At 42.7% G+C, this 12,601-nt stretch overlaps 1 protein-coding gene across 1 annotated transcript in view; it reads right to left on the bottom strand.

Annotated features, from left to right (window-relative positions):
- LOC141160864 (acetylcholine receptor subunit alpha-1-B) overlaps positions 1-10,699 on the bottom strand; it is a 76,565-nt gene extending 65,866 nt beyond the window's left edge. The window contains exons 1-3 of the mRNA XM_073645660.1: positions 10,544-10,699; positions 6,233-6,378; positions 6,100-6,144 (exon numbers count right to left, since the gene is read on the bottom strand). Of these exons, the coding sequence (XP_073501761.1) occupies positions 6,100-6,144; positions 6,233-6,378; positions 10,544-10,586 (234 nt within the window). The 5' untranslated portion in view covers positions 10,587-10,699. The remainder of the gene's footprint in view (positions 1-6,099; positions 6,145-6,232; positions 6,379-10,543) is intronic.
- Between the last annotated feature and the right edge of the window lie 1,902 nt (positions 10,700-12,601).

Raw genomic sequence — 12,601 nt, 5'->3', positions numbered from 1 at the left:
AACGTACCACCCCCAAACCAACGGTCTCTGTGAAAAGATGAATAACATCGTCATCGACCTGCTGAAGACCTTACCACTAGAGGAGAGAAATCAGTGGCCAGTCCTACTACCTGACCTGGTAGATCTATACAACCACATACCTGTGAGTTCCACCAATTGTACTCCAGCATATCTCATGCGAGCCAGACCCAGGAAGTTGCCCATGGACCTGGAGCTTGGTGTAGTAGAACCAGAAGCAGATATGTCCACTGAGGACTGGGACACGACCAGACAGGAGCAGTACAGAAGAGTACAGGCCTGTGTTGAAGACAGTCTCACTCGGGTAAGGGACAAGCAGGAAGCCCACTACAATAAAAGTGCGCCCGCAGAACCCTTCACACCAGGAGAAGTGGTGTTAAAAAGAAAGAGGAGAAACTACAAACTTGATGACCAGTGGGAGAGAGAACCCTACACTGTGTTAAACTCAAGATTCGATAATAGGAAGACCTGCCTAATTAGTAGAGACGGAGGAAGAACAACTGCAAAGGTATCTAGAGACCATCTGAAGTTGTGTCCAGACCTGCTAAAGCCCCAAGAAGAAGTGCCTCTCACCGTACAGGAGGAGCCCAAAGAAGCAGTACTCCATACTGATTTAGGAGATTTCCCGGCAGATTGGCCTCAACTAGGAGGAGCAGTAATAATCCCTGTGATCCACTTCTTTCAACAGCCAGAAGACCCTCCACAGCAAGTAGAGCCTGTAAGTGCTTCAGAAGAGCCTGCTCAAGAAGAATCCCCGGAAGAAGGATCCCCGGTTGGAGCAGAGCAAGAAGGCCCAGCCAATGGTATACTTGCCAGTCCCATAGAGCGGTTAAGGCAGTTTTACAATCTACCCACACGTAGAACTGACAGGGTAGCAGACGGTGCAGACACAGATACCATCCACACTCCCGTACTACGCAGATCGACACGTAGCACCAGAGGTCAGACCCCTGTCAGATACAGAGAGTAAAGAAGGAAACTCTGACAGTGTAGATAGTTGCCCTTGGGGTATTGTATTGTATTATATTGTGTATTTTCATGTATATGTATTTATTAACTTGTGTTTTGCCTTACAATGGACAATTTAAGTGAAATGGACACTTTCCCTTGTTTGCCTCTAACTACCCGTTAGAGTACATACAGAACTTTGTGGCTGAGGACTATGTGCAGCCCAGAAACTGCTTCTTGTAAATAATTGTACTCCCTGGAGTGCCCCCTTTAGGTGACCTCAGAAGAAAAACCTGTCTGGTGTGGCACTAACAAAGGTCCAACTCAGGATCGGCATGCCCTTTTGCCACCCCAGGGCCTACGTGGAGGGTTTGCTTTGGACAGGTCCCTCAAGCTACCAAGCACTCTACCCTGTGAGATGGACATCCTGTCGGGGAACTTCACCGCAAGAGACTTGAAATCTGAGGTTGCTTACTGAACTGTATATACCTATTTATTATTTATAATGTTTTATATGTAACGTTTAAGCCAAATGCCTCCCATAAAGGGAAGAGTTATTGTTGTTGTTATAAAAAGTACTTCAGTCCGGGAGTACTGAGCTTTGCTAGGGGGGAATGTGGAGCCCTGCTGTGCATTGGTGCCACAGATCCTAGAGGGGTGCATGGACGGATTCCTCCACAAGAGGCCCTCACAGCATGCACACACCTCCACCTTCCACCTCAGACCACCAGCGGGAGCCCGTTAGGGATATAAATAGGGAAGGTGGAGCTAGGCAGCTCAGTCTGGAGTAAGTCTGAAGTCTGTAAGGAGTCCAGTTACAGTCTAAGTCTGGAATCTACAGTCTAAGTCTACAGTCTGCTGCACCCAGAGAGGTTGTCAGCCCAGCCCAGGAGCTCAGGTTAGTGAGCCTAAGGCGTGCCGACGCCATAAGAGCGGTGAAGAGTAGCAAGGCCTACTGCCAGTGTGAAGCCTAGTGAGGGCCCCCGAGCGCGGCCGAAGGCAAGTGGAGTAAGCGAGCTACATAGGGGGCAGAGGAGCTTAGCCAGCTCACCCCAAGACCATTTACCGGACACCGGGTCCGTGTCTGCAAGGACCTCTAAGACCAGCAGAAACTACCGGAACCCCTGGCAGTACTATATGTCCCAGGAACACCAAAAGCTGACAGATATACCTGGGTCAGGAGTCACTGAGGCCCAAGAAACCAGGGAGTGTGATCTCCAACAGAAGGCCCTACCACCAGGTCAGCCGGTGCAAGACAGAGACCAAGTTAAGCCTAGCTCCAGGCAGGTCATAAACTTACCAGGAAAAGGCAAGAAACAGGAGGCCCCACATCCGCTCATTGGGGAGAGTCCTGAAATGCACCCTTCAGCCTACAGTGCCCTGGATCATGCCTGAAACACCACCAGTAAAGGTACTAAAGTGAACTGTCGTGTGTGTGCCTATTCTTCCTCCAACCCAGCTGGGTCCCCTCTGTCCTGCATACCCTCACCTACGCTGCCCTGAGGCCCTGCTCCACCTGTGCGGAGCCGCACCATCTAAGCTGCCTGACCACCGGCCTCAGAGGACTGTAGCAGCACTGGTGATCCTCACCAGTCACCACGGGTGGCGTCACAAACTTTTCCCTATCCCATATACCTTTTCCCCCATTCCTTTGCTTTCAAGAGTGACCCCAGGGTACGGGCCCGGGAGCCGGCCACCGCGGCATCCCCCTAAAACTAACAACAAGGCCCGGGCGCCGAGTCGCCCCCATCCCCTGGGCGCGTCAGCGGCAATACACTGCATTACAGCGCTGTCGTCGGCTGCTGAAGAGAGCCGCGATCGTTATGGGGTCTATGTGCCTGCGGGCTGCAATAAGCAGCCGGAGGGGCCGCATGCGGCCCGCATGTTTGAGACCCCTGATATAAGACATATTTTCAGTTGTTTCACACTTTTTTGTTAAGTATATAATTCCACATGTGTTAATTCATAGTTTTGATGCCTTCAGTGTGAATGTACAATTTTCAAAGTCATGAAAATGCAGAAAAATCTTTAAATGAGAAGGTGTGTCCAAACTTTTGGTCTGTACGGTATATATATATAAATATATATATATATATATATATAATATATATATATATATATATATATATATATATATATATACACATACACATATATATATATATATATATATATATACACACACACATACACACTGAATTGTTTATGTATAGATATATATTATTTCTAAATATTATATTTTATTTTTATTTTATATATACAGTATACATATACATATATATCACTGGGTGACTTAAGCACGATTTTTGACAGATATGACAACCAGCACTGTACACATTAGATATATGTTGTGATTAGTAACTTTTTTAAATAATTTACATTAAAACAAAGTTTTGTGTCATCTACCAGAGAAATGTAATATTTATTACTGGGATAATACTTTTCATTTTATAATTCCTACGTATAGGTTATCTGTTTTTCTCATTTGATAAATTATTATGTATACCTGCAGCCACCACTAGGAGGTGCTAGTTGCATTTGTATTGAGAGCTAGTGTGAACCCCTCTAGTGGAGGATGTGGGTATAACCTATGACAAAGTTTTCTTAACAACATGCATTAGATAATTATGATCCGATAATTGTCCCAGTAGCACTGTAGCAGTGATGTTTTCTGCCATACAGGAATGGTAGATTTTATACTGCACATACAATTAAGTCTCATTGTTTCTTCCCAGCAAACAACTAAATAATAATCTTCACCTTATTGCATTAATATTATTATTATTTATTATTATAGCGCCATTTATTCCATGGCGCATTACATGGGAATATTATCTAATCGGCTATGAGGATAACAATGTCCATTCTTAGTTTATTAATAACTTCGGACTCTGTGTTTCCATAACTAGAATTTATCATCTTTGTCCCGCTGCCATTTCTTATCTACATGGATACAAGTAGAAGCATAGAGGAGCGCACGCACGTTTCTCCCCATGTCTAATCTTCTGGTATGATCTCTGCAGACAAGAATTAGACTCAAGGATGGTTACAATGCCAAGCATTCATCATGGGTAGACTGAGGGTCATTGCATGAGACAATGATGTGGGCACAGGGGTCTAATGTTCGGTATTATTTAATGAATAATTATAGCCAAAATGCACGCTTACAGAAAATTCCCCTTAAAGGGCTTCTCCAGTACTTAAAGGGGCTGTACAGCGCTTTTTCTTCTAAAATTAAGCCTAGCATTGTATAAAAATATAAAAAAGCATTCTCACCTACTAATCCCCAAATACTCCTGCATAACACTGTCTGCTCTGGTCGGTCTTCACGCTTCATAGCTTCATCTTTGGTATAGACAGGCATGTGACCACTGCAGCAAATCACTAGCCGCAGTGGTGAACACCATGTCACCTCTACTGCGGCCAGAGGCTGCAGCTCCCACTTGTCAATAACCCGAACATGTTGACACCGGTTAGAGTTGTGCGTTCATCTTATACAAGTGATGCTTAAACGGAATCTGTCAGCAGGTTTTGCTATGTAATCTGAGATCAGCATGATGTAGTAACAGAGACCTTGATTCCAGCTAGGTATCACTTTCTAGGTCACTTGCTGTCATTTTTGATACAATCCTCAATTTCTCTGCTGCAAATCTAGCAGAGCTCAGAATGCTGAGCTGTGTATAACCCCGCCCACACCCCTGATTGGCTGCTGTGTTCATTGTACATTGACAAAAAGCTGCCAATCAGTGGTGAGGGCGGGGTTGGACCAGGAGGCACAAGACTTCTAGTCCTTCAGTGATAATGTCCTGCTGATAAAACACTGATTTTATTGAAACAGCAGCATACAGCCTAGTGAGTGATACATCCCTGGAATCAGGGTCTCTGTCCCTACATGACTCTGCTCTCAGATTAAATAGCAAAAACCTGCAGACAGATTCCCTTTAAGCCATAGGAGGAAAGTGTTAAAGGGTCTGGTAAAATTTGTACTCGGTCATGCAGAACATTGGCACATTGAGATCACTGATAAGAAATAATTTCAAGTGGCAGGTTAGAGCAGGGTCATTTTAAGCAGACATGGTCCCCCCAGGAGATTTGGGCTCTGGATGGTTGCCCAGATGCCCATGTTTTAATCTACATACTATCACTACCCAATACAGCTGAATCGATATGTCTGTGTACAAAATGAAAGGAAAGTGGAACGTAATGGAGTGTTACTATCTCCTCCTTCTTGTTACCTGGGGCAATACATTTCATGACATACAACACTTAGGATACTTAGGATAGGTCATCAATAAGATATAGGTGGAGCTGACCTCAACAGCTAAATCTGCTCCAGTTAAGGTGCAGCAGACACTAAACTATTTACGGAGCAGCTTTATTCCGCCCCATACTTGTATCCACCACAGAAAATTACAGCTAATTGTGGGGGTGCCATATGTCTGTCCTCTACGATCTCTTATTGATGACCTGTCCTGTGGATTAAGCGATCAATTGTTCAATCCTAGACAACCCCTTTAAGAATGGGGATCCCAGGATCAAGACACCACAGATCAAATATTGATGGTCTATCCCAAGAAGAGGTTGTCAATGAATACGTCTTAGAAAACTCCTTTTAAAGAATCCCTCCCATCAAAGTTTTTACCCTCTTAATATATTGCAGCCATCATATTATATAGCATGGTGTACTTACAATTGCTCTTTTTGCCTTTCTACCCAGATAATTCTTCTCTTTTCTCTGCTCTATGTAGAAACAGGAAGTCTCTTTTCCCTGCATTTATCACCCCCCTCTTCAACTCCTGACCCAGCAGCACCACCTCCGCCCTGCCATAGACTTTTGCAGTGACTCATGACTTGTACAGAGAAAATTGACCTCCTGTTTCTACATAGAATTTAGAAAGATTCCACTAGTCAGTTTTTAATCACGTGATGCCATAGACCTAATGGAAAATAGAATAATTAACTGGGTAGAAAGGCAAAATGAGCAATTGTAAGTACATAGTGCTTTATAATATGCTGACTGCAATATATTAAGAGGATAAAAACTTTGATGGGAGGAGGAGGAGTGCTTCTTTAAGTTTTATTTCCCAAAAAGAAGATAACGTATAAAAATGATAAACATCAGTGATCACATACCTGCTTAATGCGAACATTGGTGGATACAATTTGATTGACTTCATCCTGCAAACATGAGAGATAGTAGTAATATCAAGTGATTATAAAAAAGAACAGAATAAAAGTTACGTTTTTAGAAGATTCTCCTCCGTACCACATTAATAAGCTGGATGAGCTGTAACCCAACCGTGACCTCAACTTTATCATTGAATGTTTCTACTGGACGCACAACTTTACTGTAGTTTTCAAAGAGGTCATTAAGTAGACGAGTTTCGTGTTCATAGGAGAGAACGGCCCCAGCTGTGGAGAAGGGAAGAAGATATAGAAGAATATCACAATCACAGGGTCCAAGAAGCTAAGGTATACAGAGCTGGATTCTCATCCTGGAAAGCTGGTGGTCACTAGTCCCTCACTAACTATAGTGGTTAAGGTTATGTTCACACATTGCGTTTTTGCTGCGTTTTTTTTATGTGTTTTTAATGCAAATTTTCAGCTGCGTTTTACAGTACCAGCAAAATCTATGAGATTTCAGAAATCTCATGCACACATCTTGGTTTTTTTTTGTTGTTCAGTATTTTGTGCTTTGCATGGTTTTTTGCAAAATAGAGCATGTCCCTTCTTTCAGCGTTTTTCAGCGTTTTTTCACCCATTTGAAGTAATGGGTGGTGAAAATAATGGTGAAAAAAGAGTACCAAAAACACAGGTGTCAGGTTTTTCAGCGTTTTTTCTGCCTAAACTAGAATGAGATTTTTTTTTTTACTGAACTTTATGTACATGCATAAAGAAACAAAAGGGCAGTGAAAAAAAATGCAGCAAAAAAAACATCAAAAAACAAGCAAAAAAGCAAGAAAAATCCTGAACAAACCTCATGGCAAGAGATCAAGTTTTGCTGCAGAAAAAAAAAAACGCAATGTGTGAACATAGCCTTAGTAGGCGCGAAGGTAAACGTGCATTAAAGGGAATGTCTTGTGTATTTATTGGGGCTTGCTCTAGATTGATGCCTGGCTTTCTGTGTTTTACACTAGTCCCTTAATTGCTCTCTTCTGTTAAGTTGTTGACAATTTGATTTCACTTTTTCCCATTGTTGCATCTGTCTGTTGGAAAGCTGAACTGACAACCAACAGAAAAAAACATTTAGGCTCCTGTAGGGGTTGTCATCCAACTTTAATGTCCCTATGACAAATCAGTTGTGCAGAGAAATGGAAATGTTAACTAATCTCTTATTAATTAATCAGATTTACCATTTAGGGGTCTCAGAATGCACAGGGAGTAGTGAAGGTGGGCAAACTGGTTGTCATCTAGCTCTTCTAGAAAGAGCTGAACATATTCTTTAACGATGTTCCTCAACTGTTATTTTTCTTCTGATCTGTTTCACTTTCAGCTGGTGAAGGACTGAAGAAGTAGAGGTTTAAGAGTGGGATGTAACAATACTTGTATCCAACTGCAGAGAAGGCAGAAGGAGAGGCTCCTGCAGCAGCACAGCAGAGGGAGAAGCTCCTGATGCAAAAGGGCAGGAGAAGCTCCTGCTGCAGCATGGAAGAGGGTGAAACTCCTGCAGCAGCACAGCAGTGGGAGAGGCTCCTGCAGGGGGATAACCTCCTGGTGCATTATGGCAGAGGGATAAGCTCCTGCTGCAGAACGGCAGAGGGAGAGGCTCCTGCTGCAACACGACAGGGGAGAAGCTCCTGCTGCAAGATGGTAGAGGGAGAAGCTCATGCTGCAGCACAGCAGAGGGAGAGGCTCCTGCAGCACAGCAGAGGGAGAGGCTGCTGCAGCACAGCAGAGGGAGAGGCTCCGGCAGCTGCACAACAGAGGGACAAGCTCCTGCTGCAAAAAGGCAGAAGGAGAAGCTCCTGCTGCAGCATGGAAGAGGGCGAAGCTTCTGCTGTAGTAGGAAAGAGGGAGAATCTCCTGCTGCAACACGACAGGGGAGAAGCTCCTGCTGCAAGATGGTAGAGGGAGAAGCTCCTGCTGCAAGACGGCAGAGGGTGAAGCTCCTGCAGCAGCACAGCAGTGGGAGAGGCTCCTGTATCAGCACGGCAGAGGGAGAGGCTCCTGCTGCAGCACGGCAGGGGGAGAGGTTCCTGCTGTTGCACGGCAGGGGGAGGAGCTCCTGTTGCAGCACAGCAGGGGGAGAAGCTCCTGCTGCAGCAAGGCAGGGGAGCAACTCCTGCTGAAGCATGGCACAGGGAGCAGCTTCTGCTGCAGAAGGGCAGGGGGATAACCTCCTGGTGCATTATGGCAGAGGGAAAAGCTCCTGCTGCAGAACGGCAGAGGGAGAGGCTCCTGCTGCAACACGACAGGGGAGAAGCTCCTGCTGCAAGATGGTAGAGGGAGAAGCTCATGCTGCAAGACGGCAGAGGGAGAAGCTCCTGCTGCAGCACAGCAGAGGGAGAGGCTCCTGCAGCACAGCAGAGGGAGAGGCTCTGGCAGCTGCACAGCAGAGGGAGAAGCTCCTGCTGCAGCATGGAAGAGGGCGAAGCTTCTGCTGTAGTAGGACAGAGGGAGAATCTCCTGCCGCAGCATGGCAGAGGGATAAGCTCCTGCTGCAGCATGGCAGAGGGATAAGCTCCTGCTGCAGCACAACAGAGGAGAAACTCCTGCTACAAAGGGCCAGAAGGAGAAAGCTCCTGCTGCAGCATGGAAGAGGGAGAAGCTCCTGCTGCAGGCTGCTGGTTTACAGCCAAAGGACATGAGGAGAAAGAAGGTGAAATGGCTAATTCATGGGACACAAAGCAAAGACCCCTTTATAGGTCTCTTAGTTATATTTGTAATATGAAACAGAATAGGATAAAAGAGAATGAGAAAATTTAGAGATACTTTTTGTTTAATTTTATTTGGAAATTTTGTATGTTTAGTCTTCATTTACCATATTAACTGATACAAGAATTGCATGTTACTTGATTGCTGTAATAGACGTTCTTCTGAGATTTATTTTGTCTTGTTGGTAAATCTGTATTTCAAATAATATGATAATGTGACCCAGAGACATTATATACACAATATGTCCATGGATGATATTTCCTTCAAGATAGCTGCATGGATTAATAGATTTCTGCACAAGACTAAACCTATTGAATTAAAAGAGTGTGTGATCAGTGAGGGGAAATTGTCACAAACCACTGTTTTTGTTTACGTTTGGCCAAAGGTTTCCAGTGAGGGGTACAATGGAGAAGGAAGAATTATTTGCATGGTAAATTGGCATATTAAGATCAGGCAATGTAAAAAAAATATTATAAAACATTTTACAAATTCCTGTTCTTGTTCTGACATCACTTGGTTCTTGATACTGTTGTGTGCATAGGGGGATTGTTGCCAAATTGATAAAACCCTTTTTCTGCAAACTCTTACTTAATAAATGACCAACAATCAAATCACATATAAACCATAAACTATTTAGATATTTTCAGTTCATTGTAAATTAATTATTATTTAGAAAATATATAGCCATAACACGGCAGAATTATAGCTCTACCATACTTAATAAAACATATATAAAGAATAATTCCATAAATATACTCATCAGTTGAAGAATGATTGTTTTTTTTTATCTGCCAAGCAGTAGCGATTTGTTGCATTTCTGCACTTGATGTAACTTATCTTTATTCTAGACTTATATAACAGTTCCAAGCTAATGTACCTCTGCCCTGAAATTCTGTCTAAAAGACCAGTATGACCCGTATATAAACCTATAGGGAAATCACTCAGAGGTGAAATCCGTCCAAAATAGTAAAAAAAAAACAAGAAAAATATTCCCAGATCTAGATGATCTACTAATAGTGCACCATAGAAAGATTAAAATCTAATGGGAATCCAAACAAACTGTGGAGTCAGTTTTATAAAGAAGTAAACTTTATTCAAGATAATATCAATATATGACATAAATACAATTCATCTAAAAAGTATGAAGTAGAGAAAGGTGCTGCTATGGTGATGTAGAAAAAGGTGATAGAGGATCTATCACACTAAAGAGGTTTTAGAGACACAGAAAGGTCCCATCCAGCGAGAGCAAGGCATAAAGAAAGGTAATAAGGCAAGACCCTATGTGTACTAAGCATTTAAATGACAGCTGGATTAAATGCCGGCAATAAGTCAAGCTCATAATGTGCAGTCATGTTGGATCCCTATACATGTAAGTGACCAACTAAAAAGGGTACAGAGTGAGGGAATTACCTTGTGCCATGCTCGCAGATGAAGCAGAGCGTCAGTATGACCCTTAAGACATGAAATACCAAGACCCTCACAACAAAACGTATTGGAGAACACATGGTTTTCCCAAAAAATTTTGATGTACGTATTAGAAATGGAAACATTTTCTGCAACAATTTTAGAACATATAATCAAAACGTTCAGCCTCAGGTATAAATTACTGACTATACATTTATTATTAGCAGTTAGGACTACGTTCCCACACATATATAAAAGAATAAGCCTTTACACATAAAGCAAAAAATAGTAATTGTACCTGATAATATGAAGAAAATAACGCGTGCAACAGTAAAACCCATTTCCTTCCTTTTCTTCCAGCCCTCTTACACTTTGGTTTGATGCCTGGGATGAAATTTTAGATTGTTGAAACTCGTCTGGTGTGTAGGACACTGCAGCTTCCGGTGCCATGGATTGGAATGAGACTTCTGGGCTATTATTGCTCTCCACCTGTTTTCGGGGACAGCTGAGCCTCTGGGAGCTTTGAGAAATTATTGAGCAGACATCTCTTACAATTTATGGATTCAAGTAGAATTATCAAAGTTGTACTTCCGCTCATTTATACTCCATCGTTAATTTAAAAAAAAAAAAAAAGCTATACTTTATACATACGCATGTTTGAGCCTCTTAGCCCACAGTCTTCTTAAATTCTTGCCTACATTAGATAACATCTCTTTATATACCCTTTTAGAGCATGTTAAATGAGTATGGGGGCATCAATGTATGATCGGTCGGATTTCATGGCCACCAAGACCTCCCGATCTAACCCCCTTAGACTTTTTTCTTTGGGGTCATCTGAAGGCAATTGTCTATGCTGTGAAGATACGAGATGTGCAGCATCTGAAACAACGGATACTGGAAGCCTGTGCTAGCATTTCTTCTGCGGTGTTGCTATCAGTGTGTCAAGAGTGGGAGAAGAGGGTTGTATTGACAATCCAACACAATGGGCAGCACATTTTATAAGTGGTCATAAACTTGTAAAAAACTCATGAAAGAATAAAGTTACGTTACAACCAAGCACACCATTGTTTTTCTTATGAAATTCTCAATAAGTTTGATGTGTTACATGACCCTCTTCCCATTGAAAAAAATAAAGTTGGATCCAAAATGGCCGAATTCAAAATGCCCGCCATAGTCACTACCTATCTGGAAAAGTTTTCCCCCTCCCATATACTAATGTGCCACAAACAGGAAATTGATATCACCAACCATTCCCATTTAATTTAGGTGTATCCATAAAAATGGCCCACCCTGTATATATACTTGTATATTATATATATACAGTACAGACGAAAAGTTAGGACACACCTTCTCATTTAAAGATTTTTCTGTATTTTCATGACTATGAAAATTGTACATTCACACTGAAGGCATCAAAACTATGAATTAACACATGTGGAATTATATACTTAACAAAAAAGTGTGAAACAACTGAAAATATGTCTTATAGTCTAGGTTCTTCAAAGTAGCCACCTTTTGCTTTGATGACTGCTTTGCACACTCTTGGCATTCTCTTGATGAGCTTCAAGAGGTAGTCACCAGAAATGGCTTTCACTTCACAGGTGTGCCCTGTCAGGTTTAATAAGTGGGATTTCTTGCCTTATAAATGGGGTTGGGACCATCAGTTGTGTTGTGCAGAATCTGGTGGATACACAGCTGATAGTCCTACTGATTAGACTGTTAGAATTTGTATTATGGCAAGAAAAAAGCAGCAACGTAAAGAAAAACGAGTGGCCATCATTATTTTAAGAAATGAAGGTCAGTCAGTGCGAAAAATTGGGAAAACTTTGAAAATGTCCCCAAGTGCAGTTGCAAAAACCATCAAGCGCTACAAAGAAACTGGCTCACATGAGGACCACCCCAGGAAAGGAAGACCAAGAGTCACCTCTGCTTCTGAGGATAAGTTTATCCGAGTCACCAGCCTCAGAAATCGCAGGTTAACAGCAGATCAGATTAAAGACCAGGTCAATGTCACACAGAGTTCTAGCAGCAGACACATCTCTACAACAACTGTTAAGAGAAGACTTTGTGCAGCAGGCCTTCATGGTAAAATAGTTGCTATGAAACCACTGGTAAGGACAGGCAACAAGCAGAAGAGACTTGTTTGGGCTAAAGAACACAAGGAATGGACATTAGACCAGTGGAAATCTGTGCTTTGGTCTGATGAGTCCAAATTTGAGATCCTTGGTTCCAACCACCGTCTCTTTGTGCGACACAGAAAAGGTGAACGGATGGACTCTACATGACTGGTTCCCACTGTGAAGCATGGAGGAGGAGGTGTGATGGTGTGGGGGTGCTTTGCTGGGGACACTGTTGG

This window comes from Phyllobates terribilis, unplaced genomic scaffold (genome assembly GCF_046119375.1).
Source record: "Phyllobates terribilis strain yellow unplaced genomic scaffold, ASM4611937v1 Scaffold_9__5_contigs__length_417890890, whole genome shotgun sequence".
NCBI lineage: Eukaryota > Metazoa > Chordata > Amphibia > Anura > Dendrobatidae > Phyllobates > Phyllobates terribilis.
Note: the sequence above shows the minus strand (reverse complement) of the source record. Positions and strands in the feature narration are given on the sequence as shown.